This window comes from Phyllostomus discolor, chromosome 2 (genome assembly GCF_004126475.2).
Source record: "Phyllostomus discolor isolate MPI-MPIP mPhyDis1 chromosome 2, mPhyDis1.pri.v3, whole genome shotgun sequence".
Classification (NCBI taxonomy): domain Eukaryota; kingdom Metazoa; phylum Chordata; class Mammalia; order Chiroptera; family Phyllostomidae; genus Phyllostomus; species Phyllostomus discolor.
In genome coordinates, this window is record NC_040904.2 from 194,000,329 (window position 1) to 194,023,176 (window position 22,848).

The 22,848-nt window shown below is 45.3% G+C and overlaps 1 protein-coding gene across 2 annotated transcripts; it reads left to right on the top strand.

Moving 5' to 3' along the window:
- The first annotated feature begins 3,110 nt into the window (after window positions 1–3,110).
- FOXJ2 (forkhead box J2) lies at window positions 3,111–22,599 on the top strand. Of its 2 annotated transcripts, XM_028531873.2 has the most exons (12): window positions 3,111–4,264; window positions 7,119–7,301; window positions 10,192–10,538; window positions 11,927–12,001; window positions 12,775–12,843; window positions 13,041–13,181; window positions 13,678–13,876; window positions 16,057–16,443; window positions 16,858–16,959; window positions 17,514–17,723; window positions 18,342–18,440; window positions 19,867–22,599. In XM_028531873.2, exons 3-12 carry the CDS (start codon window positions 10,206–10,208, stop codon window positions 19,953–19,955), a joined length of 1,704 nt encoding a protein of 567 aa, XP_028387674.1. In that variant the 5' UTR covers window positions 3,111–4,264; window positions 7,119–7,301; window positions 10,192–10,205; the 3' UTR covers window positions 19,956–22,599. The 2 variants fall into 2 exon arrangements, with proteins under 2 accessions (XP_028387674.1, XP_028387675.1); XM_028531874.2 differs by lacking the exon at window positions 7,119–7,301.
- Window positions 22,600–22,848: the final 249 nt, after the last annotated feature.

Sequence of the window (22,848 nt, forward strand, 5' to 3'; positions counted from 1 at the left end):
GTGCTTCCCCTGTCTCAGGACAAAAACAAAATAAAACCAGGTTTATCAGTTTTTTAAAATTTAAAATCATAGAAGCATAAAGCATACAACTGCTAATTATAAAAATAGTAGAAATGAGATAAATTAAAATAACCTTTAAGCTCACATCTTTGGTGTATATCTACATATGTGTGTGTGTGCATGTACATACACGTATATATTTTAAGGACCAACTATATTACCATATAAAAACTTTTGAAAGTGATTTTCTCACTGAAATATATTTGTATATATTAAAAATTGGTTCTTTAAAATAATATATGCCTATTGCAAAATACCTAAATGGTAAAGATATAAAAAGAAAAACAACTCTTCACTAATTGTACCTTCCAGAGTTAAATACAATTGCTACTCTTTTAAAAGCTTAGTAGTATTCTATTATGTAGATGTACCATAGTTTAACAGTTACACTGTTATGAATATTTAAGTAAAATCTTAAAAACTTAAAATTCAGTAAACATATTTTCGGTGAGGATTTAAAATATGTTTTAAAAGACGAGGAACCAGAACCACCAGGTTGTTTATAATATTTTAGTTACAAATAATGCCCCAACAAGTATCTCGTATATATCAAATAATTTCTTGAGCTTTTAATTTTTCTATATTTCCAGAAAAAGAATCTAATCCTTCCCTAGTTTTCTCATTTTTAGTACTTTTACCTCTTTACCCCTGCTCCCCATATTTCATATACATACATAGAAAATGTCAAACAGGGTTGGAGAAACATAATAAAACATCTAACAAGGAGTAAGAAATATTTGATGCCAAATTATCTGTGTGGGGAGAATGAGTTAATGTCTCAAAGGGGTGAGGGGACACCTGGATATTGTAAGGGTGGGAAGAAAGAAAAGGCTCCATAGGCCCTTACTTCCTTTAAATTTCAGGATGACTTTTAATTCTGACAGCTGTGAACAATGGAATAGAAAGTATAAGCTGGATATTTAGAGCTATTTGGAATTGCAAATTTAAGTCTTGACTTTGCTACTTACTAATCACGTAAACTTAAGACACGGGCAATATTTCTTTTTAAAGTAAAGTTTATTGATCATGCTATTACAGTTGTTCCATTTTTTTCTCCCCTTTATCCTCCTTCACCCTGCACTCTTCCTCCCACCAGCATTCCCCCCATCCTTAGTTCATGTCCATGGGTTGTACATATAAGTTCTTCGGCTTCTCAGTTTCCTATACTATTCTTAACTTCCCCCTGTCTATTTTGTACCTACTAATTATGCTTTAATTTCCTGTACATTTTCCCTCATTCTCCTTCCTCCCCCTCCCCACTGATAACCCTCCATGTGATCTCCATTTCTGTGATTCTGTTCCTGTTCTAGTTGTTTGCATAGTTTATTTTTATTTTTGTTTTGTTTTAGGTTCAGTTGTTGATAGTTGTGAGTCTGTTGTCATTTTACTGTTCATAGCTTTGATCTTCTTCTTTTTCTTAGATAAGTCTCTTTAACATTTCACATAATTTCACTTCTTCCTCTATATTGCATCAATGCTCAATCATTTCTGTGAGCACCCTGATCACCAGTGTTTTGAACTCTGAATCTGATAGGTGGCTATCTCCTTGATGCTTAGTTCTTTTTCTGGAGCTTTGATCTGTTATTTCATTTGGGCCGTATTTCTTTGTCTCAGCGCACCAGTCTGGATGACAAGAAACCAGTCTGGTTTCTTCTTCAGCTCCTTGTTTTTTGGACTTCCACACAGTTAGATTTTCTGGCAGTTTTGGTTGTTTTTAAATTGGTTGTTGTCCTTATTTTGGTTGTGCGAGGAAGCAAGCGTACCCACCTCCACCTTGGAAGTGGAGACACAGTCAATATTTCTCAGTCATAGTTTTCTCATCTGTAAAATAGGTTTAAGAACAGTGCCTTATTGGGCTTCTAGAAGAATTAAATGTAATAATACATGCAGAGTGCTAAGCTCAATGCCTGACACATTGTAAATATAATATAATTATATATATGATTTAAGTAAAACACAGTGTCATGTATTTAGTGAGAGGACATAAGACTAATATCTAAATGTGAAATGTAGTCATCAAGCTGTAATCTTGAGTATGTAGTCTTTTTTCAGCAATTTAATTACTTCATGGTTATTTTGCCTTCATATTATTTTATCTGATAGAAAGTAGAGTGTATTTAGAAAAGTTTAATGAGCCAGTAGGTGAAATATATAAGAATCTACAGAGAAATAATGTGACTCCAGGAGGAAAAATGGTGGTAGAGTCCCTGGTGGCATTTACTATCTTCGGGTGGGGATTATTCTATATGTGGCACAGAATGAGAACATTTTACACTCTCTGATCAGTAAGATACATTATAGGATTTTCAAGGTAACTGAACAACAGTCATGTTTTCGTATACTGTAAACTTAAAAAAGCATTTCCACGTACATTATCTCATTTGATCTTTAAAATACCCTTATTGGGTATTTTAAACCCAAGGCAAGGTCCTCTCTTTGGTGACCAAGATTCCATAGAAGAAGGGCCTTGCACAAGCTTATAAAGCTAGACTTTCTTATGTTTAGTTCAGAGTTTTCTCAGTTGCATGCTCTTTTATCCCTTTATATAGTCATTTATTCAGCAAGCATTTACTGAACTCCACGTGGATATCAGGGTAACTTACTAACTTCACCCTAATCCCTATAATTCTTTATAAACTATCTCAGGGGAAAGAGAAGCCCATCAAAGACATTCCTGGAAAAAAAAATGGAGATGTTCTTCTGCATATAGAATCAACAGAATGAAAAAACGGTCAGCGTACCAGAATTAGTGTCAAATCGGAATGGACAGTTCGTGTAGGGTGCGAACGCGGGAATCCCCGGGTACAGGGCAGGAGGTTGGCACCTTGGGTGGATGGAGAGATGCACGGAGCCAGGCGTCCAAGTGGCGGCTGGAGGGGACTAAGGGCGGCGCCAGTCCCCGTGGGCAGTGGCGGGGTCGCCAGGGAGCGGGAGTGCAGCGACGCCGCTCCCCAGGCGCAGCGCCTCCCCGCGGCGAGGCCCGCAGCTCCGTGCCGCCCGCTCCTCCTTAACCCGCGCGGGGAGGCAGCGGCGGCGGCCCGGCGGGCGGGGGAGGGGGAGGGGCTCGGAGTGCGGCGCGGAGGCCGGGGAGGAGCCGGGGCCTGCAGCGGAGCCGAGCCGAGCCCGAGCCCGAGCCGAGCCCTGACACTGTCCGTCCGCCTTCTGGCTCCCCAGGAGCCCGGACTGGCTGGAGCCCAAGAGGTGGCAGCGCGGGGAGCCCCACGCGCGAAGTGAGCGGACCGGACAGGACGCGGCTAGAAGAGGCGCTGCCGCCACAGTAGCCAGTGACGGGGGTGCGGAGCCGCGGCCTCCCGGACCCTGCTGCCCAGGCCGGCCGGGGAGAGCGGGGAGTACGCAAACCCCACCCTCTGGGGCACCCTAGGAGCGGAGGCGGGAGCGGGGACGGGAGCCACCTCTCTCCTTGTGGAAGAGAAGACCCTTACCATCCCGGCGAGAGAAAGAAGAGACCCCTACAGGGGACAAGTCCCTCCTTCCTGGAGGCGAGGAAAATCCCCATACTGGCCGGGGAATAGACCTCCAGAAGTCAAAGGGGGACGATCCTTTCTAAGGAAGCAGAGTGAGACCGCGCCGCGTGCCTCCACCCCTCCGAACACACTCTTAGCACTTCGGGACTTTCGAGGCAAACAGAAAAGGGGGTGAACCTGTGGAATAGGCACCCTGCATCCTCTCCACTACTCACAGAGGCGGGGGACACTCCGGGGAAAGAAGAGGAATCTGCTTTCAGCCTTTGGGGAGTGGGGAAGAACTCCCCCTCAACTTCCTTGTACCTAGACAGTGGAACAGGGCAGAGCCCCTCCGCTCAGATCTCTAGCAAACCGAAGGAGCCCTCCACTCCCGAAAGATCCACTTTGGGGGGGAGGGGGACTCCCCCAAGGGGGAGGAGACAACTCCTGGTTGGGAGAGGCTCCTCCCCTCCTCCCCAGCGTGACTGGCAGGGTGTGGGGGGTGTGCCACCTTCCGCAGGTAGGACCTCCTTCTCCTCCTCCCCCTCCTCCTTCTCCTCCCTTTGCTCCTCATCCTCAGGGGACCCAGATCCCCTCCCCAGCTTGGAAGGCTCAGCCAAGTACAGGAGGAGCCACTGAGGATGAGACTCTCCATCTGCCTTTGAAGACGGGGATCCCTCCAATCCCAAACTCCAGTACCAGGTGGTTCCCTCACTTTGCTGGGGGAACCTTGGAGACAGGTTAGTGCATTCTTTTGTCTTCTTTCTCTCTGTCATCATTAGGGAAGAGTGGGTGTAGGGGTCTGCGATGGTGTCTTTTGGGTTTCATTACTGGGGAAGGTAGAGTGATAACAGAATCCTCAGAGAAGTGTGTTCTGAAGGAGCTCCTGCATTGAAACCCACATCTTGTGGCAGAGACTCTGAGAAGTGGGTTTCTTGGTGTTTGGGCACTAAAGGATGGGATTCATCCGAGGTCCCTAGGGAGGTGTATGCTTCCATACTGACAGCAAAGGGATATCAGAAAACGCCTGCTTTTTTGGAATCCATCTGTACTGTGTAACAATAATGGACACATCCCAGCCAGACTCTCTTACCACCCTCCCTCCTTGGCCTGTGTCACCTGGACAGTGGGCCTTTTCACCTGGTGAGTGGGCCCACACTAAAGTCATGGTGATGTTTCATGGCCTGGCCTTGTTTACGGCTTCCATTGATGCTCCATTTTCTTATCTGTAACTCTAGGTCAGTTTTATGTCTACCAAAACTGCTCTCTCCTACCACTGTGATTGTTGCCCTCTTGAAAGAAAAGCAGTCTGTCCCCACTCATTGTAGCTCAGACATCAAGAGGTCTCCTGTAGTGATATTCTCATGCCTGGCTGGAAGCAAGCCTCTACCAATGAAATCCAAAGGGAGGATGGGAACTCCACATGTCCTGAGACAAGAAGAAAGAGCATAGGGAAATGCCAACTCCTGGACTGAAGTTGTTCCCTAAGGCTGACCCTGTGCCACGGCCCCAGTCCCCTGTCCAGCTCTTGTCCTTTGCTGACAGTTAGTTCCTCAGGAAAAATCAGATCCTGCCTAGGGAGAGAGAAGTGTTCTGCTCAGCCTTTCCAGCCTTTCATTTGAATAAGTTGGCCACCAGGGAGATGTGATCTCTGAGGAATTCCCTTTCCTGAAAGCACCAGATAGTCTCATCTTCTCCCTTCCTGCTTCTTGTTCAGTTCTGGGTCTTCGGAATCTTGCATTTAAGTTTTCCTTTGTAAGACAGGAGTAGGAATCATCAAAGTCCAGAATCTTTAGAAAATGCACGAGAAAGGTGCCAGGAAATCCTTCTAGTTGAGCCCAGGCTGGTGTTCAGTAGAGTTCTGCCTTTCATCCTGGGGTCACTAAATGGGTGCCTGCCTTCCTGCCTTGCCATTAGAAAATATCTTCTGTAAGGGGTTTTACACCTCACAGCAAGGCCAAGTGGGAGGATACTTTATCTCTTTGGGTTTTTATGTTTCTTCCTTCTCTCTTTGGCCCATTGATGGGTTGCCTATGTCCCTAAGTACAACCACTTGGTCCTGGAAGCTATCTGTTAGTAGCAGTATAGAAGTATAGGAGGCGGCTGTAATCCAGGTTTATGTGGCTGTGCTTTAGAATGATGTGCATATGTTTCCTCTTTTTTGCCCTTTTTTAAAATTTTAATTGTTCAAGCACAGTTTTCTGCCTTTTATTCCCATCCCCGCCCCCCCTGCCCCCCGCAAGATGTGCACATGTTTCTTAATTCAGGTGGGTGTGGCTCCATGACTGTGTTTCGAGTAGGTATGTTTCTGGAGACGGGTACATGTACGCTTTTCAGACCAGGCCTTCGATGACCTAGCATTGTATGTTTCTGGTAGGCCTCTAAAAGAAGGTGCCCCTGTGCAAGGACCTGGGGAAGGTCCTAGTAAGGATGCCCAGGCTGGAGGAAAGGCTTGGCCTTCCTTGGCCAGTGGGAGTCCTTATGAATGGCTGCATGCTAATCATCCCAAGCAGCAGGACAGCCCAGTCTCTGGCTGGGACTGCTTCTTCTGTGACATATTAATAAGAGAGCTTCATTTCTGGTATCTCTCATCTCAAAGGCATAAGAATCTTGGGTTCTTAATCCTAAAACTCCCTTCTTAACTTTTTGGAAAAGAGACAGCTCTGGTGTACCAGCAGTCTGTTTTCTACAAAGTACTCTCTACCAGCTGCTGGGATGCAACCTGTTGATGGCTCAGAGCGGACGGCAGTACGGTGCCCCTAGGTGTACCACCGCCACACAGCCTCGGTGGCCCTGCTGGCTCTGAGTTTCCCTAACTCTTGCCTCTGTGATATCAGAAGCACATGGCTCTGGGGCTGAATCAACTGTGGTTTAGAGAGGGCTGTTTTCCCGATCATGTCGATTATGGCGAGACCTTGTGCCCCCTGAAAATTGAGAGATGATATTCCTCCATTTCTTCATCCTTGAAGTTTACTTGCTCAGCACTGGAGTGATGCTATCCCCAAAGCAAAAGCTTGAGATTCTGATGTCCTGAAAATATCTCGAACTGAGCGCAGGCTTTGCAGTATGTAAACCATCACAGGCTTTCTGCTTCCAGCCTTACCTCTATAATCTGTTAGTTTTCTAATTTTTAATTTCTAATATTCTTTTCCCCATTCACAAATAGTAATAGTTACACTTACTAAGGGCTTTAAGAATATTAACCCAGAGTAATTCTTGCAACAACCCTCTATAGGTACAGTTACCATCTCTGGTTTATAGATGGAAACACTACAACACACAGTGGTTAAGTGATTTGCCTGAGGTTGCACAGCCCGTAGGTAGTGGAGCCAGGACTGAAACCGAGGCAGCCTCACTAGTAATTGGTAATATGGTTAACTTAGCCACTGCTCTATTAGGTTTGGCATTATGTACAAAGCAGGAAGTTATCACTCTTAATACCTGACCTTGGCACCATCCAGAGAACAATTATTGGCCTTGCAGATAAAATGGGAAGAAAGCTGTGCCTATAATTTTGGATCTTACACGTCTCACCCGGGATCAGTCTTCTACTCCAACAGAATGTCTTTCTGTTTTTCTCTGCCTTTCTCCCAGTACTGTAGTCTTCATTAGACGCCCTGTGGATGTGATGGAGCCTGCCCTTTGGCTGCCTTTCCCAGTTTCTGTGGGTATTTCCTTTCAGTCTTCCAGCACGCAGAGAAGAATGTGGCCTGACTCAGGTTCTGCCCAAGCCCAGTGGCACGAGGCCCACCTGGAGAGAGAGGTCTGGGTAACTAGGTTGGTTGGACTGAGAAATGGAAGTACCTCTTGTTTGCCTTTCTAATAATAGCCCCGAACATTAGCCTCATGCCATTATTTTGGGGAGCGTGGAATTTGTGGCAGCCACGAGGTCATTAAGCTTCATTCACTTCCCTCCAGGGATGAAGCTTTGGCAGTGTTTATGACCTCAGCCCTTTTATTGATAGGGGAAACTGAGGCATCAAAACTTTAGGGAGCAAGGGGTGGTTAGGGACATTGAGTGAGTCAGTGTCAAGGTTGGGAGTGGAACAGAGGAACCTCAGTCTTCGAGCCTTTTCACACTGGGCTGCCCTTCAAGAATGGGGAAGTGACAGGAGTGAGGAAGTGGGATGGGTGGAAGGAGAATGGTGCTGAAAGATCAGAAGGACCTTTTGCTACAAGCGTCTTGTAGCTGGTAAGACTGGAATATATTTTGAGTGCTAGGGCGGTGTGTGGAGGGCTGACTGGGAGGGTGCTGGAGAAAGGTTAAATTTAACCTCAGTGTCCTAACCGGGTGCCGGGGTAAGGATACGGAAGGGCCTAGAACAACTAGCAAAAGGCTGAGAATGCTTCCCTTTCCAGAAGTTACAGCGATTGGCACTTGCCAAATGGGTTCTGGAAGCCTCCTCACCACTTTAAATCTACTCTCATGCTCTTGTCCAGTGTTGGGTGAGTTTCCAATAAAATACCCCCTACAGGCTTCTGTGTTCTCAAAATGAGATTTCCTAGGGATCTTTAGCAGGAGATCGTAGGGAATAGAGTCAAACTTCTTCACAGGCCTCCCCTTCTGGTCACCGAGACCCTGCTCACGTCTTACCGTTCAGCTGGGATAACCCAGCCCCCGGTTGCTGCCCAAAGAACCCCACTTTACCCCAGAGCCTGTGGCGTTTTGACTTAGTATAGTGCTAGGAGGTCTGAGACTTCCTGGAACCATTGAATATCCCTATTAGTTTCTAAGTTTCCATGGTGGTGGGATGAAAAGGAGGGTGGTGGGAGACAAGATAAGGATAAAAGGAAAACCCCTTTATGAAGCTATTCATAAACGTGCCCCGCCCCCCATCCTCCGCCTTTCTCTTGTCAAGCAGTTCTTGGGTTGCAACTGGGCTTCTGGATGCCCAGGCCCCTGAGGCACTAAGGTGTTTCCTTCAGCCTGTAGAGTGGGTGTGCTGCTGTTGACGAGCTCAGGGCAGGGTACTTGTATGTATGTGTACAGATTGTGTAGGTGGGGACCTGGGGAGAGAAGGAGATGAGCATGAATGTTGATCCTTAGGAGGAAGAGGTAAGTGTCAAGGGGAGAAGAGTCACTGACAACAAGAGTGACCGATAGCCTGAAAGCTATGTTGGAGTCAGGAGAGGGTTAGGCAGCCAAAGTGGCAGAGAGCTTTGAATGGCAAAGTGAGTGGATTTGTGTGGAGTTGTATGTATATGCTTGTGCATAGTATCTGTGTGTGGGTTTAGAGTACATACATAATATTTTTCTGTCCAGGACTCAGAAATCTGAGGTGTGCTAGAGACATGCCCCGGTGGGACTGTCTGCAGGGGTAAGAGGGAGAAATACCAGTTGGAATCTGGAGGCCGCGCAGGCACAAACCTGTTAGGCAGCAAGTGCTCAGTGGATCGCTGGCATCAGCTCTAGGGGAGTGCCAAATGGCTACCAAGCGGTTCCTGCCAGCCTTTCTAGACCCTGCATTACAGATGTCACCCATCGTTCTAATCCCTCCCCCACCAAGATGTCACTCTAGCTACACCTCTCTGCCAGAAAGAGCGCCCAGGCTGTGTGGGTGGCAGCAGGGCGTGCAAACATCAGGCGTGGGCGGCTTGGCAGCGCCAGGAGTTTGCATGGAGGTGCAGCGAGCTTGCGTGCCTGGCTTGGAAGGAAGGAGAGAGGAGGGCGGGAGAAGGGGAGCCAGTTCTTAGCCCCAGAGTGGCTATTTTTAGCCAGGGTATCTGATTGTTACCGGTGCGCACTCAGCTGGGTGTCTCCTTGGCTCAGTGAAGCCCAGCAGGATGAGAGGTGGGAGGTCCTTGTTGATGACTTCTTCCTGGTGTAGGTGTCTGTGGGCGGGAGCTTGCAGAGGGGTAGCTTTCAAGGTGTGAGGGCAACTGTACTCAGGCTCTGTTACCTCTGTGTGTGACTCTGGGCTCTGTTGGTAATGTATGCTGTGTAGCTAATTGTAATCTCTCTTTGGGGGACCCTGTTTATGTGTCTGTCTTACATCTGTTCTTTGCTGCTACTTATATGTAACTTATGCTTGGTATATATCTAATATGCCTCACACACACGTATGTGGGCTAAAAAGGGCAAGTGCTCAAATATATTTAATATGAAACATCTTTAAAGTGTTGGTGTGTGCTTCATGAGTGCATTTTTCTGTTTATACTGTTTTTCTTTACATGTTCACTTGTGCTATCTATCTGTAGATGTTGTATGTAAATTATAACGTGTCACATAATTGAAGAATAAGCTTTGGCAGATTTCTCTTGCTATCTAAGTGTATTTAAAAAATTATTTCTACATAGTTTTAAAATATTATGCTGTGGGTCTTTCAGTAAGGACAATGGAAGGGATAGCTCGGCTGGGTGGGAGGTTTGATTTCTCTCTTAGTGCTGCCTGAAGGGAGAGAACTCTTGGCCATCTCGCACATTAAGATGTAGAACAAGTACCAGTCTCTCATCTGATAGTTAATTGGTGATAGATCCATTGGAGGGTTCTAGGACCATGTGGTTGGGGGCTATCTCATAGAGAAGTCTACTAAGGGAATTATAGAAGAAAGAAATGCTGCTTCCCACTTCCCTTAAAGCACTAGCATTTGAGTATTACTTGCTACCGTAACCGGAGGTAACACTCATCTATTCTATTTTCCTGTTTCCTGTGTCTACTTTTCTGCAGAATCAAGAAGAACCATGGCTTCTGACCTTGAGAGTAGCCTCACTTCCATAGACTGGCTCCCCCAGCTGACTCTCCGGGCTACCATTGAGAAGCTTGGGAGTGCCTCCCAGGCTGGGACTCCAGGGGGCAGCCGCAAGTGTCCACCAGGCTCACCCACAGATCCTAATGCCACCCTGAGCAAAGATGAGGCAGCAGTCCACCAGGATGGCAAACCACGATACAGCTATGCCACCCTCATCACCTATGCCATCAACTCCTCTCCAGCCAAGAAGATGACCCTCAGTGAGATTTACCGCTGGATCTGCGATAACTTCCCGTATTACAAGAATGCTGGCATTGGTTGGAAGGTGGGATGGCTTCTATAACAAGGGCTTATTTTCAGCCTTTGACAGCCTTGTTCTCTGTTTTTTTTTTCTTTGTGTAATCTGGCCCAGTGCACTCTGGCCTGTCTCAGACATGTGGTATACCCTTTCCTCAGGTATGTCAGGGAAACTCCAATGATCCCAAGCCTCTAAGTATAGTTATGGGGATGATAGGATGCTGTTGCTCATCATGTACCCTCTGATGATTCCTCAAAAAGAAGATCTATTCATTTCACAAATATTTATTGCCACTCGACTATGTTTAAGTCGCTGTGCAAGGCATGGCATTGCTCCTTCCTGCCTAGTGGTAGGAATTTCATCACATTTCCAAAGTTTCATTGTACATAGTCATTATCTTTTAAAAATTGGTATACCAAGAAAAAATAATATAATTAGGTCCTTTACCAACAACTCATTCAACAAGCAAATAATGAGAGGATGAGTTGTTTGGCTAGAGATAAAAAAAGAAGGAGACTCCTCTTCCAAACAAAGAAGGAAGACTGATGTTCCCGGTCTTTTGGAGTGCCAACTTATTTTCCAATTGCAGAGTAGAATGGGGATTTAATGCAGTTCTCTCACTCTGTGAATCACCAGTTGACATACAAACCAGATGATGAGCTGAAGACTGTTGAAAGCATTCAGTTGTTTTGTTTTTTAAGGGTATGTTTAGAGAGCAAGAGAGGGAGAGAGAGAAACATCGATCGTCCTGACCAGGAACGGAGCCCGCAACCTAGGTATGTGCCCTGCCCGGGAATCGAAACTGCAAACCTTTGGTGTACAGGATGATGCTCCAACCAACTGAGCCACCCGGCCTGGGCAAAAGTGTTCAGTTTTCTCCTTTATGAATATGTCCCTGCTAGCTCCCAAAACCCCCAGCACATTTACACAACAATATTTCTTTTTTCCTCATGTGACCATTCTATGGGCTGTTGAGAAAACAAAGGTGAAGTGTGCTTTTGTTTTTCTCATAATTTATACTTGTAACTATGTTTATAAATAGTTTTAAAATATTGTGCTTTTATGACAGAATGATATAAGAACTGGGCAGATGTGATTGTGAGGCATTTATGTACCTGTTGTCAGTGGGTGGGAAGATTGAAAAACTCTACACTGTAATCAGCTTTCCAGAAGCACCTGGTAGTGAAATTTATAGTCATTACCACTCATCAATATAATTTCTGCATTTTTCTTAGTTCATTGCACTTGCTACCTGATAGGTACTTTCCTCCATCAGTAGAGTTGAGAGTTGATAAGTTTACCCTGATACTTGAACTTTATTTTTTGTTATCTCCTTTTGTGTCCCTTTTTGTTCTATTGTAAAATGTACTGCTTTGCACAACGTTCCACTCTAACTTGCTTCTGTGCTTCCCCAGAATTCAATTCGGCACAACCTTTCCCTCAACAAGTGTTTCCGGAAGGTGCCCAGACCTCGGGATGATCCTGGGAAGGTGAGATACTGCTTTCTGTAAGCACTGAAGGGAGGAACAGGGAGGAGAGAGAAGTAGTTGATAGCCCAGAGTCCTGAGGTTGTTTTAATTACCCAGAAGAGGAAACTATGCTAATTAGAGAAGCAGCTTTATTTTTTTCTCAATGGAAGAGCTTGGTAATCAAGCTTTGGGGCCCCCACAAATACCAGTGACTAAGGAAGATTGTGAAATCTTTTTTAGAAAGTAGAAATGTTGGTGTTAAGGTCAATTTTACTGCCCTGTTTTTTGCGTGTGGCACACTTTCTAGATGTAAAGGTGTGGACTTAATAACCTCTGTGGGAACTTTTCTCCACACAAGTCTCGTGACTTTTATCTTCAAAGGGAAACAGGATAAATCATTCTCTTCATTTGACAGATGTGGACACTGAAGTCCAAGCCTTGCCTCAGATCACGAGCAAGGGCAGGGTTGTGTCTGGCATGCCCAGCTCTTTGAACTAGATACCATTGTTCTGCCTCTGCAGAAAAATCTAAGTCTGCGAGTGCACCACAGGGGGTGTGTTTGATGTACTTAGTGAACCTGTAGGACAGACAGATTTACACCTCAAAAATAGCCAGCATCCTTAGGCTTCTGTGTGAATTTCCAGTTATTTTCCTTTTTTTCTTTTTCTTCCCAGTCATTTGTCTTAATATACTTCTTATTTGATGAGAAAATCCTCCAAAATATCTACTTTTCCAAAGACGGGAATTTTCAGCTATAATGATTTTGTTCTCTGTGGTGCTGGTTCTCCTTCCAGGGCTCTTATTGGACAATTGATACCTGTCCTGACATCTCCCGAAAGAGAAGACACCCTCCAGATGATGATGTAAGTCCTCACCTCATGGAGAAATGTCAGTTCTCAGCCACCTGCTCCTTCCACATTCTTTCCTGTGTTTTCAGTCCTTTGCTGGTATTTGCCCTTTCATATACCTGGGGCAAAGGGCAAATACCAGCAAAGGTGAAACCATGGGCCTTGGGAGGAAAGCTTCTGCTTATGGATTTCTTTTCTTTCACAACCCTCAGCTCTCCCAGGACTCACCAGAACAGGAGGCAAGCAAGAGCCCCCGGGGAGGTGTTCCAGGGAGTGGAGAAGCCTCACTGCCTCCTGAGGGGAATCCTCAGATGTCACTTCAGAGCCCCACATCTCTCGCCAGCTACAGCCAGGTAGGAAGTAGAGGGGGCAGGGGGCAGAGGGGCAGATGAACGGACGGGTTTATGAGTTGGCTGGGTGAATGGACGGATGAGTGGTTGAATAGAGTCATATATCTGTCTGTTCAAAATTATGTATTGAGTATCTGTGATACAGTAGGCAGATAAATTGGTAAAGAAGGGGAAAGGAAAAGGGGAAAGCTGAGCGAGAGAGAGAGAAGGGGTAGGGGGTAAGAAAGTGAGAGCAGGAATTTGAGAAAGATTACCAAAAAAGGGATTGGAAGAAGGGGGGCAAAAACGTTTATGAGAGAAATAAATGCATGGGTGTAGCATAGGAAAAGAGCAAGAGGCTATAGCAAAATAAGAAGTATAAAGAAAGAAGAAAATGATGCTCTTTCGTTGAAAAGTTGGTGGAGGATGGAGACAGGCAGGAGAGCTTGGGCACCATTAAAGGGTAGTATTGGTTCCTCACGTAGGACGTGGATCAAGTCTTTCTTACTTTCGTTTGTAGGGCACAGGATCTGTGGATGGCGGAGCTGTGGCTGCGGGGGCTCCAGGCCGAGAAAGTGCTGAGGGTCCGCCTCCCTTATATAACACGAACCATGACTTCAAATTCTCCTACTCAGAGATCAATTTTCAGGATTTGAGTTGGTCCTTCCGCAACCTCTACAAGTCCATGCTGGAGAAGTCTTCTTCCTCCTCTCAGCATGGTGAGTCTGGAGTTACAGTGGGAGCACGGTCGTCTTTATATTTTTGAACAGGTGGTGACATGTTCTTTTCTCCCTTCTTTCTTATTTTTAATATAAGGAGAGGTTGATTACTGGTCAGGGGAAGCATGTCATGAATGAAAACTGTTTGGAGTCGAGCTCTTCTGGCTTAGTTCTGAAGGACAGCTACCTCAACATGCGGTCTGGGTTATTAGCTCAGAAAGAAGGGAGTTGGAAGAATCCCCTGTCTAGAAGGGCAGTGATTTGATTGCTTCAAGCAAGTCATTTAGGGAATGACCACTAGGGGACAGCAGTTCTCTTTCCTTAAGGGTTAGTCTAAAAAAAAAAGGTCGCATGTTTTTTTTTTTGTCAAAACAATTTAATTTTACTTTTAGCATATTTATGTTAATATTTTATTAGGAAACATTTCAAACAGATGCAAAAATAGTGACAATAGTGTTATAAACCCTCATGTTTCTATATCCCAATTTAAACAATTACCAATATTGTGTTAGGTTTATTTTATTTACTACTCAGTTTTCTCCTTTTAAAAAAAAAGATTCTTATTTATTTCTAGAGAGAGGGGAAGGGAGGGAGAAAGAGAGGGAGAGAAACATCAATGTGTGGTTACCCCTCAGGTGCTCCCTATTGGAGACCTGGCCTGCAACCCAGGCATGTGCCCTGACTGGGAATTGAACTGGTGACTCCTTGGTCTGCAGGTTGGCACTCAATCCACTGAGCCATACCAGCCAGGGCTTGCTCGCTCTTTCTTTCTTTCTTTCTTTCTTTCTTTCTTTCTTTCTTTCTTTCTTTCTTTTTTCTTTTAACTGGAGTAATTTGATGTAATTCCCAGACATGTCCTCTACCTGTAAATATTACTTGAACACGCATCCTTAACGATAAAGACATTTTTTAGTTAGTTATTTCAATTATCACTCCTAACACAATTAATGATTCTTCCTAATATTAGTTTATATCTTGTCCATACTCAACTTCCTGAATTATCAGTTGAGAATGATTTACAGTCCTTATTGGGAAGCTCTTTGGGAGAGGATCTGGTTCAACCCTCGTAACCCCCCTTTTTTATCCTCACCCAAGGACATGCTTATTGATTTTAGAGAGAGAGGTAGGGAGGGAGAGAGAGAGGAACATCAGCGCAAGAGAGAAACATCAATCATTGTCCTCTCGTACATGCCCCAGCGAGTACCAAACCTGCAGCCTAGGCATGTGCCCTGACGGAATTGAATCTGAAACCTTCCGGTTCCCAGGACAGTGCTCCAGCCAACTGAGCCATCTCAGCCAGGGCTGTTCTGTTTCATTTTTAAAGGAGTTAGAGGTAGGGATGCAGTCAAGACTTCAAGCGAATCATCACATCTTCTTGTTCTATACTGTGGCCCTGTATAGACAGCAGGAGATGAGTAGAATGATTAAAAGTAGTTAGGAGTCACTTTTAGAAAGTTTATTTTAATTGTCATTAATTTGTTCTTTTACATCCTGGGGGATTCATATCTAGAGTTGTATTCTGAGACTGTAGCATTTGCGTGAGAAACAAGTCCAACCCAGGTGATTGATTGATTGATTGATTGATTGGAAGAGAGGAACATAGAGGGGCACTCAGAAACAAAGTAAAAAGTTCAGTGGGCGAGGGCAGCGGAATGTCTATTGGAGTTTAATGATGGCTGAAGACTACAGGCCTCAATCTCTAGTTCTTTCCTGTCCAGTCTGTTTGAGAAATACATCCATCCTTCCTCCACTCCTCACTGAAGCTGCATTTGTTGATAGTGAATACAAGAAAAGGTGGTGGGAGTAGAAGGTGAAGGGACAATATGGAAGAGGAGAAAATAGATGTCCAATGGCTTTGTCTTCTTTATGATTTGCTTTTTAAACTTTACGTGATGTTGGTGTCTTTTGATATTGTGATTACAGGCCTACGCCCAAATCTTGGTAAAATCGCATAAAAAGGGGCATGCCAACCTTTTGCTAAAATTTCAGTGCTCACCACAATCTCAAGGCTCTCCCTCTGTCTGTTTTACCTACCAATGGGATCCCTGCTGTCCCAGTACACCCTTACCCTTTGAAGTCTGTGGTTTCTGTCTGAGGTTACCCACCTCAAGTCAGTGGAAATCCTGTTGAGTGAAAAATGTATTGCCCAAGTGACTTGCCTGCTTCCTCCTACCCTGCAGGCTTTTCGTCTCTCCTGGGCGACATGGCGCCCTCTAACAACTACTACATGTACCAGCAGCAGCAGCCGCCACCTCAGCAGCAGCAGTCACCACAGCCACAGCCCCAACAGTCACAGCCCCAGCAGCAGCAGGCACCAGCCCAGGGCCCTTCAACTGTAGGGGGTGCTCCTTCACTGCACACCCCAAGCCCAGATGGTTGTACCCCACCAGGGGGGAAGCAAGCTGGGGCTGAAGGCTATGGGCCTCCCTCTTTGATGGCCATGCATCCACCCCCGCTGCAGCATGGAGGCTACCACCCTCATCAGCACCATCCCCACACCCACCCCGGCCAGCAGCCGCCACCACCACAGCCACAAGGCCAGGCTTCTATCAACAGTACTGGTTTTGGTGAGTAAGGAGGGTAAAGGGAGATGCTAGAGCAGGGTGAATGACCGCCTTGTTCTGGCCCTGGCGTGGAGGTACAATTGGTGAGGAAGTTAATGCTGAGCCTTTTAGTCTCCCTCCTCCGTGAGAGCTCATCTGAGCTAAGTTGCTACTTTGAGCCCTGTATTATAGAAATTGTGGCTATATTGGGATTGTTTTACATATTCTCCTACCTGTGAGCGGGGCTGTCACTACCTAATGCATAGATAGCTTTACTAGTCCTCAGTCTCCAGGGAGGGAGATCTCAAAACTATCTTGGTGATGTAATCGATGACCTGTGTAGATGCCAGAATCCTACATGTAGTCAGGCTGCTGTGAGTTGGCTGCCCTCTCACACTTGCCTCTCTCTTATTCCCCAATCTGCCTTCCTCTTTACAGCCTTTCCTCCTGACTGGTTCTCTAATATCGACTCCTTAAAGGAAAGCTTCAAGATGGTGAATCGGCTCAACTGGTCCAGCATCGAGCAGTCACAGTTCTCAGGTTAGTGATCACAGGAGAGAGGAGGGTCCAGTGTAAGTGCATGAACCCCAAAGAAACCAGGACCAGAAGTGGATGGTTAAGTGAAGTTTGAGGATTGATGATTTCATTATTTTCCCTTCATATTTCACAAGGTGGATGATATTGGTATGATTTGTAAGTTAAGTTTCGTCAATTTAGCCTTATTTCAAAACAGGACAGTGGTTCATCCTAGCCAGTTCTATCTCTGGGAGAGGGGAGGCTCTCAGGAATTCAGAAACCCTGGACCATTAATTTGTATGCTCGTCAACATTTACTGATGGTGTGGCCATGCTCATTCCCTGTTACTTTGAAATTTTGTTTTATTCATCAGTAAGATCAAAATTATGGAACGAATTTAGTAACAAATAGAATGAGAGTTTGGAAATGTAGAGCCCTAATGGATACCAGTAATAATGGGTAATGCATTTAATCAGTGGTGTTGATTCATGATGTGGTCGGAACAGTGGGATGGGGTCGATCTTGTGGGGGCTCTGAGGCCTCTGTGAGGACAGCGCTTCTTGCTTCTCTGTTCGTAGAACTGATGGAGAGTCTGCGACAGGCAGAGCAGAAGAACTGGAGCCTGGACCAGCATCACATCGCCAATCTGTGCGACTCCCTCAACCACTTCCTCACTCAGACCGGTCACATGCCTTCCCAAGGGGGCTCCCACCGGCCATCAGCCCCTCCCCGTATTACTGACTCCTGTGCCCTCACGAGTGGCAAACAGGAGCCAGCCCTGACCCAAGGTACAAACAAAGCAAGTGGCCAAGGAGGTGGAGACTTTGGTGAAAAGGGATGGGGAGGAGAAGGGCAGAAGAGGATTGAGAAAAATCATCTAATGGGCAGTGATCCAAACTGAGCAGCGGGACTAGTTTGTCCACCACATTGACCGAACATTTGTCTATAATGTGCTATACTGGCGAATGCCAAAGAAAGAGACCATATGATACTTTCTTGTGGGAAATTAGAATTACATAAGAAAAGGGAGGAGAAAGTCTCTGGTCCTAATTTGTGTCTAAGCGAGCCCTATCTGAATTATGTCAGGTGAACTCTTGAATCTCTACCGTTACGTGATCATCAGCCCAGTGACATGAGGAAAGAGATTCAATGACCCTGTTTTCATATTTGTCATCTTTCTAATAGCTATGTTCTTCCACAATTCTAGTATCCAGGTCTTCTCACCCTAAGAAGTGAGCGCTGATAGCTTCTGCAAAAAGCCTTCATGCCCGCAGGAGCTACAGAACAGAACAGAGCAGAGAGGGAGGAGTTAAGGCGAGGGGAAGAGGGCTGTTTTTTCCTCTCTGTGGCACCCTGCTTCAGTGAGTAGAGCAATCCGTTCAAGTAACTCTTGTTTTGTTTGGCAGTGAACTCTTATGGGCACCCACAAGCCCCCCACCTCTACTCTGGCCCATCACCAATGTACCCAATCTCCACCCAGGACTCAGCAGGATACAATCGCCCAGGTAAGAGCCAGAAGGCTTGTTCCACCCTCCACCGAGCAGTCTCTTCCCTCACCAGTTGTTTCACTTTCTCCTGTCTCTTGGCCTGCGTTCTCTGCGCTTCCTGGCAAGGGTGAGCCTTCAAGACTCTGAAGGCCAGAGTGTGGGCCACTGACTAGTGAGGTATATGTCGTGGGAGACTAAATAGGACAGCCTTACTTCAAAATTATCTGGTATGCCCTGGTCAGTGTGGCTTCTTTGGTTGAAGTGTCCTCCCGAAACCAAAAGGTTGAGGGATCAATGCCTAGTCAAGGTACATACCTGAGTTGTTGGTTCAGTTCCTGGTCTGGATGCTTGCAATCCTCAGTCTGGGCATGTATGATCTCTGGTCTGGGAGTGTATAAAGGCAACCAATCAATGCTTCTCTCTTGCATTGATGTTCTTCTCTCTCCCTTCCTCTCTCTCTAAAAAGCAATGAAAAATGTCCTCGAGTGAGAATAAAATAAATTAATTAATAAAATAAAATGATCTGGTACCTTCAATAATGAAAGCAAGTACATTCAAGAATGTAAACAAAAGATAGATACCTAGAACATTTATGTGTAGCTTTAGAAGCTAGATGAGCCGTGGCTTGTGTGGCTAAGGATTGAGCGCCGACCTGTGAACCAAGTGTCACAAGTTCTATTTCTAGTTAGGGCACATGCCTGGGTTGCGGGCCAGGTCCCCAGTAGCAGGCGCACAAGAGGCAACCACACGTTGATGTTTTTCCCCCTCTCTTTCTCCTTCCCTTCCCCCCTCCCTCTCTCTAGAAAGAAAGAAAGAAAGAAAAGAAGCTAGATGAGAGATATATGCAGGCAAATAGAATGAACATAGTATGCAAAACATAAAACGTACCTGCTTTGCGCCCACGTCTGCTTTCCTGTTGCCTGACCTCTATTATCAGAGGTCTGGGATCGAACTATCTCTGATGGTGGTAGTGCCAGGGGAGACCCAAAATTATCTTAAATAGTACAAAATGAACAGACCTTCACCTTTAAATACATTTTAGAAAAATTACTAATATCCTGCAAAACTACCAGTGGTTTCAGCTTTGGAGGTGACATCTGAATCTTTGTGCCTGTATTCCTTATCCATGTAATACATACACACATTTCTGTGATGCTATTTCAAAACAGTACAGCTGGATGTTGTTTGCTACTGTTACATAGTCTTCATACGTCTAAGTGTTAATGGCTGTAAACTATCATATTGGCATGGGACCTATTCCAGTTTATTTCCTAGGGCTTCACTGAAGTAGTGGCTAGCAACCAAAAAATTTCTCGGGGCTGATAAGGACAGTGGTTTCACCAGGCGTTCCTCGTGGTAATTGGGGGGCTGAGCACTGTCCAGCTAACTGACAGAATAGCTTCCCATCCACCCTTCTTTTAATCTCTTTCTCTCTCCCTGACAGCACATCACATGGTCCCTCGGCCACCGGTTCCACCTCCTGGTGCCAATGAGGAGATCCCTGATGACTTCGACTGGGACTTGATCACTTAGTGCATCACAGAGTGTGACTGTCATCCCAGGGCTGGGTGGTGAAGTCTGGCAGTGGGGAAAGAGCAGCCCCAGCCCATCCTTTCCCCCCTTGCCTGTATATAGATATATATTCTGTTTTTTTTCCTTTCTCTGTCAGAGAAGCCACCGCAAGATGCTGCCGAAGATAACCCCTCTTTCCTGCCTCCTTCTTCCTCTTCGTCTTGTTTTTTTCCTAATTCTTTTATTATTATTCTTATTATGTTGTTGTTGTTATTATTATTGGTTATATGCAATCCTCTGTCTCCTGTTCCTATGCCATTGACCATGTGCACCCCTTGCTAATTTAAAGTCATGTGGCTGGAAGGTGAGGCCATGATGGCTACAGACAAAGGTTTCATACTTGGATTTATACCTTTCTATCTGAGAAATTCAATGCTAATCCCACCTTTCAGCCCTAAATTTTTTTTTTCTGTTCTTGTCAATTCAGTTCAGGACTGGAGAGGCCACATTTTCAAGTAGAAGGGATCTCTAACACTGCTTGGCAGTCATGACTTAGCAGGTTTTACTCAATGGTGCTAATTTTGTCCTTTGAGCTCTTCCTTGTCCCTTTATGTCTTCAATTCTTACTTCTGGCGATCCTCATTCCCCATCAGGGACAGGCATAACGGTGGTGGTGCCGGAAGGGGACAATAAAACCCTAGTGGAATAAGAGGCTGGGCTGGATGGAGTAGAATACTACAGCAGGGTGATAGAATTGAAAACATTTGGGAATTGGTAAATAATACTATGTCAAATCGAAGTCCGCTGGCTCATCCCTAGGCCATACCCTGTGGGAGATACCGTGGGTTTGAGCCAGGCCTCAGCTGCTGTGGCGGGCGGAGGACAGCTGTTCAGCACAGGTTCAACTTTTTGGAGATGTTTTCAGTTTAACCCTTTTGGCTTTTTAAACATAACTTTCTCTGAACATTAATTGTGGCTCTTATCTGCATTTACCAATTATTCTTCAGTCCCCATTTCCCATTCAGCAGATACTATTTTGTCCTCTTTTGGTTGTTTGCTCCACTCTTCTACTCACCTTATTTTCTTGCCTTATTTTCTAGCACTCTTGGTTTCATCATGTTTTAAGACAGGGTGGGAGTCTCTTTCCCACCTGTCATAGAGAACCAAACGGAATTGGTGATAGGAGGATGGGGAAAGGAAAATGCAGCCGGCATTGACATGGGAAGGGAATATTTCAGTTACTTAACTATGTAGGCAAATGCTTCTGTTGGAATCCAGATCATTGGAGCTGAAACTTTTGCAATAGTCTTTTGAGGGGCAAAGGCATTGGTAGTGTGGGGTAAATAATCTAGAGTGATGTATCACTGGGGGCCAAGGGAAACCCCCAGAAAAAGGTATAGGGATAACTTATCTCCTTTGACAAGGAGTGGCCATGATTTATTGCTGCAAAGTACTTAGTGTATATGTAAGGTTAATTACTGAATTTTACTCATGGGGGGAAAGAGCAGTTTTACTTCTGTTTTTCTGTTTCTGAAAACTACAGGACAAATGTATGGATTGGACAGGGCAACTCTCTTTGGTTTCTACTTTATCATCATGTTCTTTTATTTACTGAGGATTTCCGAGAGATTTATCTTTCTACTCTCCTGCTTTTTCCTTCTTCCACCCCTTTTTCTCTCTGTAAAGGGGTTATATATGGGAGTTTGTTGAAGAAGTCTAGTGAGGCTGAAGTAAAGGGGCAAGAAAGGGCAGTTGACTAAAGAGCACTTTATTTCTTCGAAGTTCTTTGTAAGAGGTGGGGGTGTGCGTGGCTTGAGTTCCCCCTGTTGTATTAGAGGGCAGTTAGTGGGGTTGAAGAATGATGTCATATTCCCACTGGGGAAAGGAGAATTTCCCTTAGAGGGCAGCACAATGCCTTTGCCCAGTGTTCCTATTTTGGGCATCTCTTCCTTATTCCTTCCAATCAAGGTGCCTCTTGCACACAACTTCCATCTATTCTCCCTAAGATGTCCCCTTTACCTATTAGCACTCCTCTTTTGTAAATCACTTTTCTACTCAGATCCAGACAGGGTTTGCAAGGGTAGACTAAATCATACATGTGAGTGGCCCTTGTTTCTAATTCATCAGTGTCTTAAAGAAAAACTAGCCCCGTTAAGAACTCTGGTGGGCTGCCAGAGTAACTGAAGTTTGGGGCTAGGGCTGGAGATTGGCCAGCAGGCCTCCTGGGACTTTTGGTTCCCTCCATTAAATTCAGCCTTGCTCAGTGGCACAGGAAAAACCTGACCCTCTTTGGGCCTCAGTTCCCTGCCCCTCCATGAAATGGAAGAATACTACTTTTTCTTGTTGGTTCAGCATTGCTGGACCTGAAGTATAGTCATTGTATTGTATTGGGTGATGTGTGCAAAGCTGCAGGAGCTCACTGCCTGCAAGAGGAAATAAGGGAGAAGGTGAGGAGAGGGGCAGAAGGAGCAATTGCTTGGTGTAGATTCACCCATCCCTGCCTTCCTCTCTTCAACCCCTATGTCTCTGGTTTGGTGAGTCCTTCCTACCACCCATAATGCTTTGCATCGGTGCAGGCTGGGAAGGGGATATGGTCTCACAATTGTTGTTGTTGTTTTTTTGCATGCTTTCTTAATAAAAACGAAAAAGAATGTTTATGGTTTTATCTTATTTGTGCTGGTCTCAAATTTCTTTTTACCATGCTAGGAAGAGAGAAATGTGAGACATTTGTTTTCAGTTGGTCTTTTGCTCTACTCTGACCTCACACCACAGGGTTTGATTGGTTGACTATTTGTGGGGACGAGTGATGAGGGAGAAGAATTTAAAGCATGCCTTTAACATTCCCCTTTTCAAATGCTATTAAAGATAGTGAAATATCATTGGGAGAGTCATCCTTTGCAGCTTGGTGTGTGGA

Excerpts from the sequence above, each read along its gene's own strand:
- FOXJ2 (XM_028531873.2), top strand. The coding sequence starts at position 10,206 with ATGGCTTCTGACCTTGAGAGTAGCCTCACTTCCATAGACTGGCTCCCC. Across the intron at positions 16,444-16,857 it reads TATCAACAGTACTGGTTTTG|CCTTTCCTCCTGACTGGTTC; the intron begins GTGAGTAAGGAG and ends TCCTCTTTACAG. Across the intron at positions 16,960-17,513 it reads CGAGCAGTCACAGTTCTCAG|AACTGATGGAGAGTCTGCGA; the intron begins GTTAGTGATCAC and ends CTCTGTTCGTAG.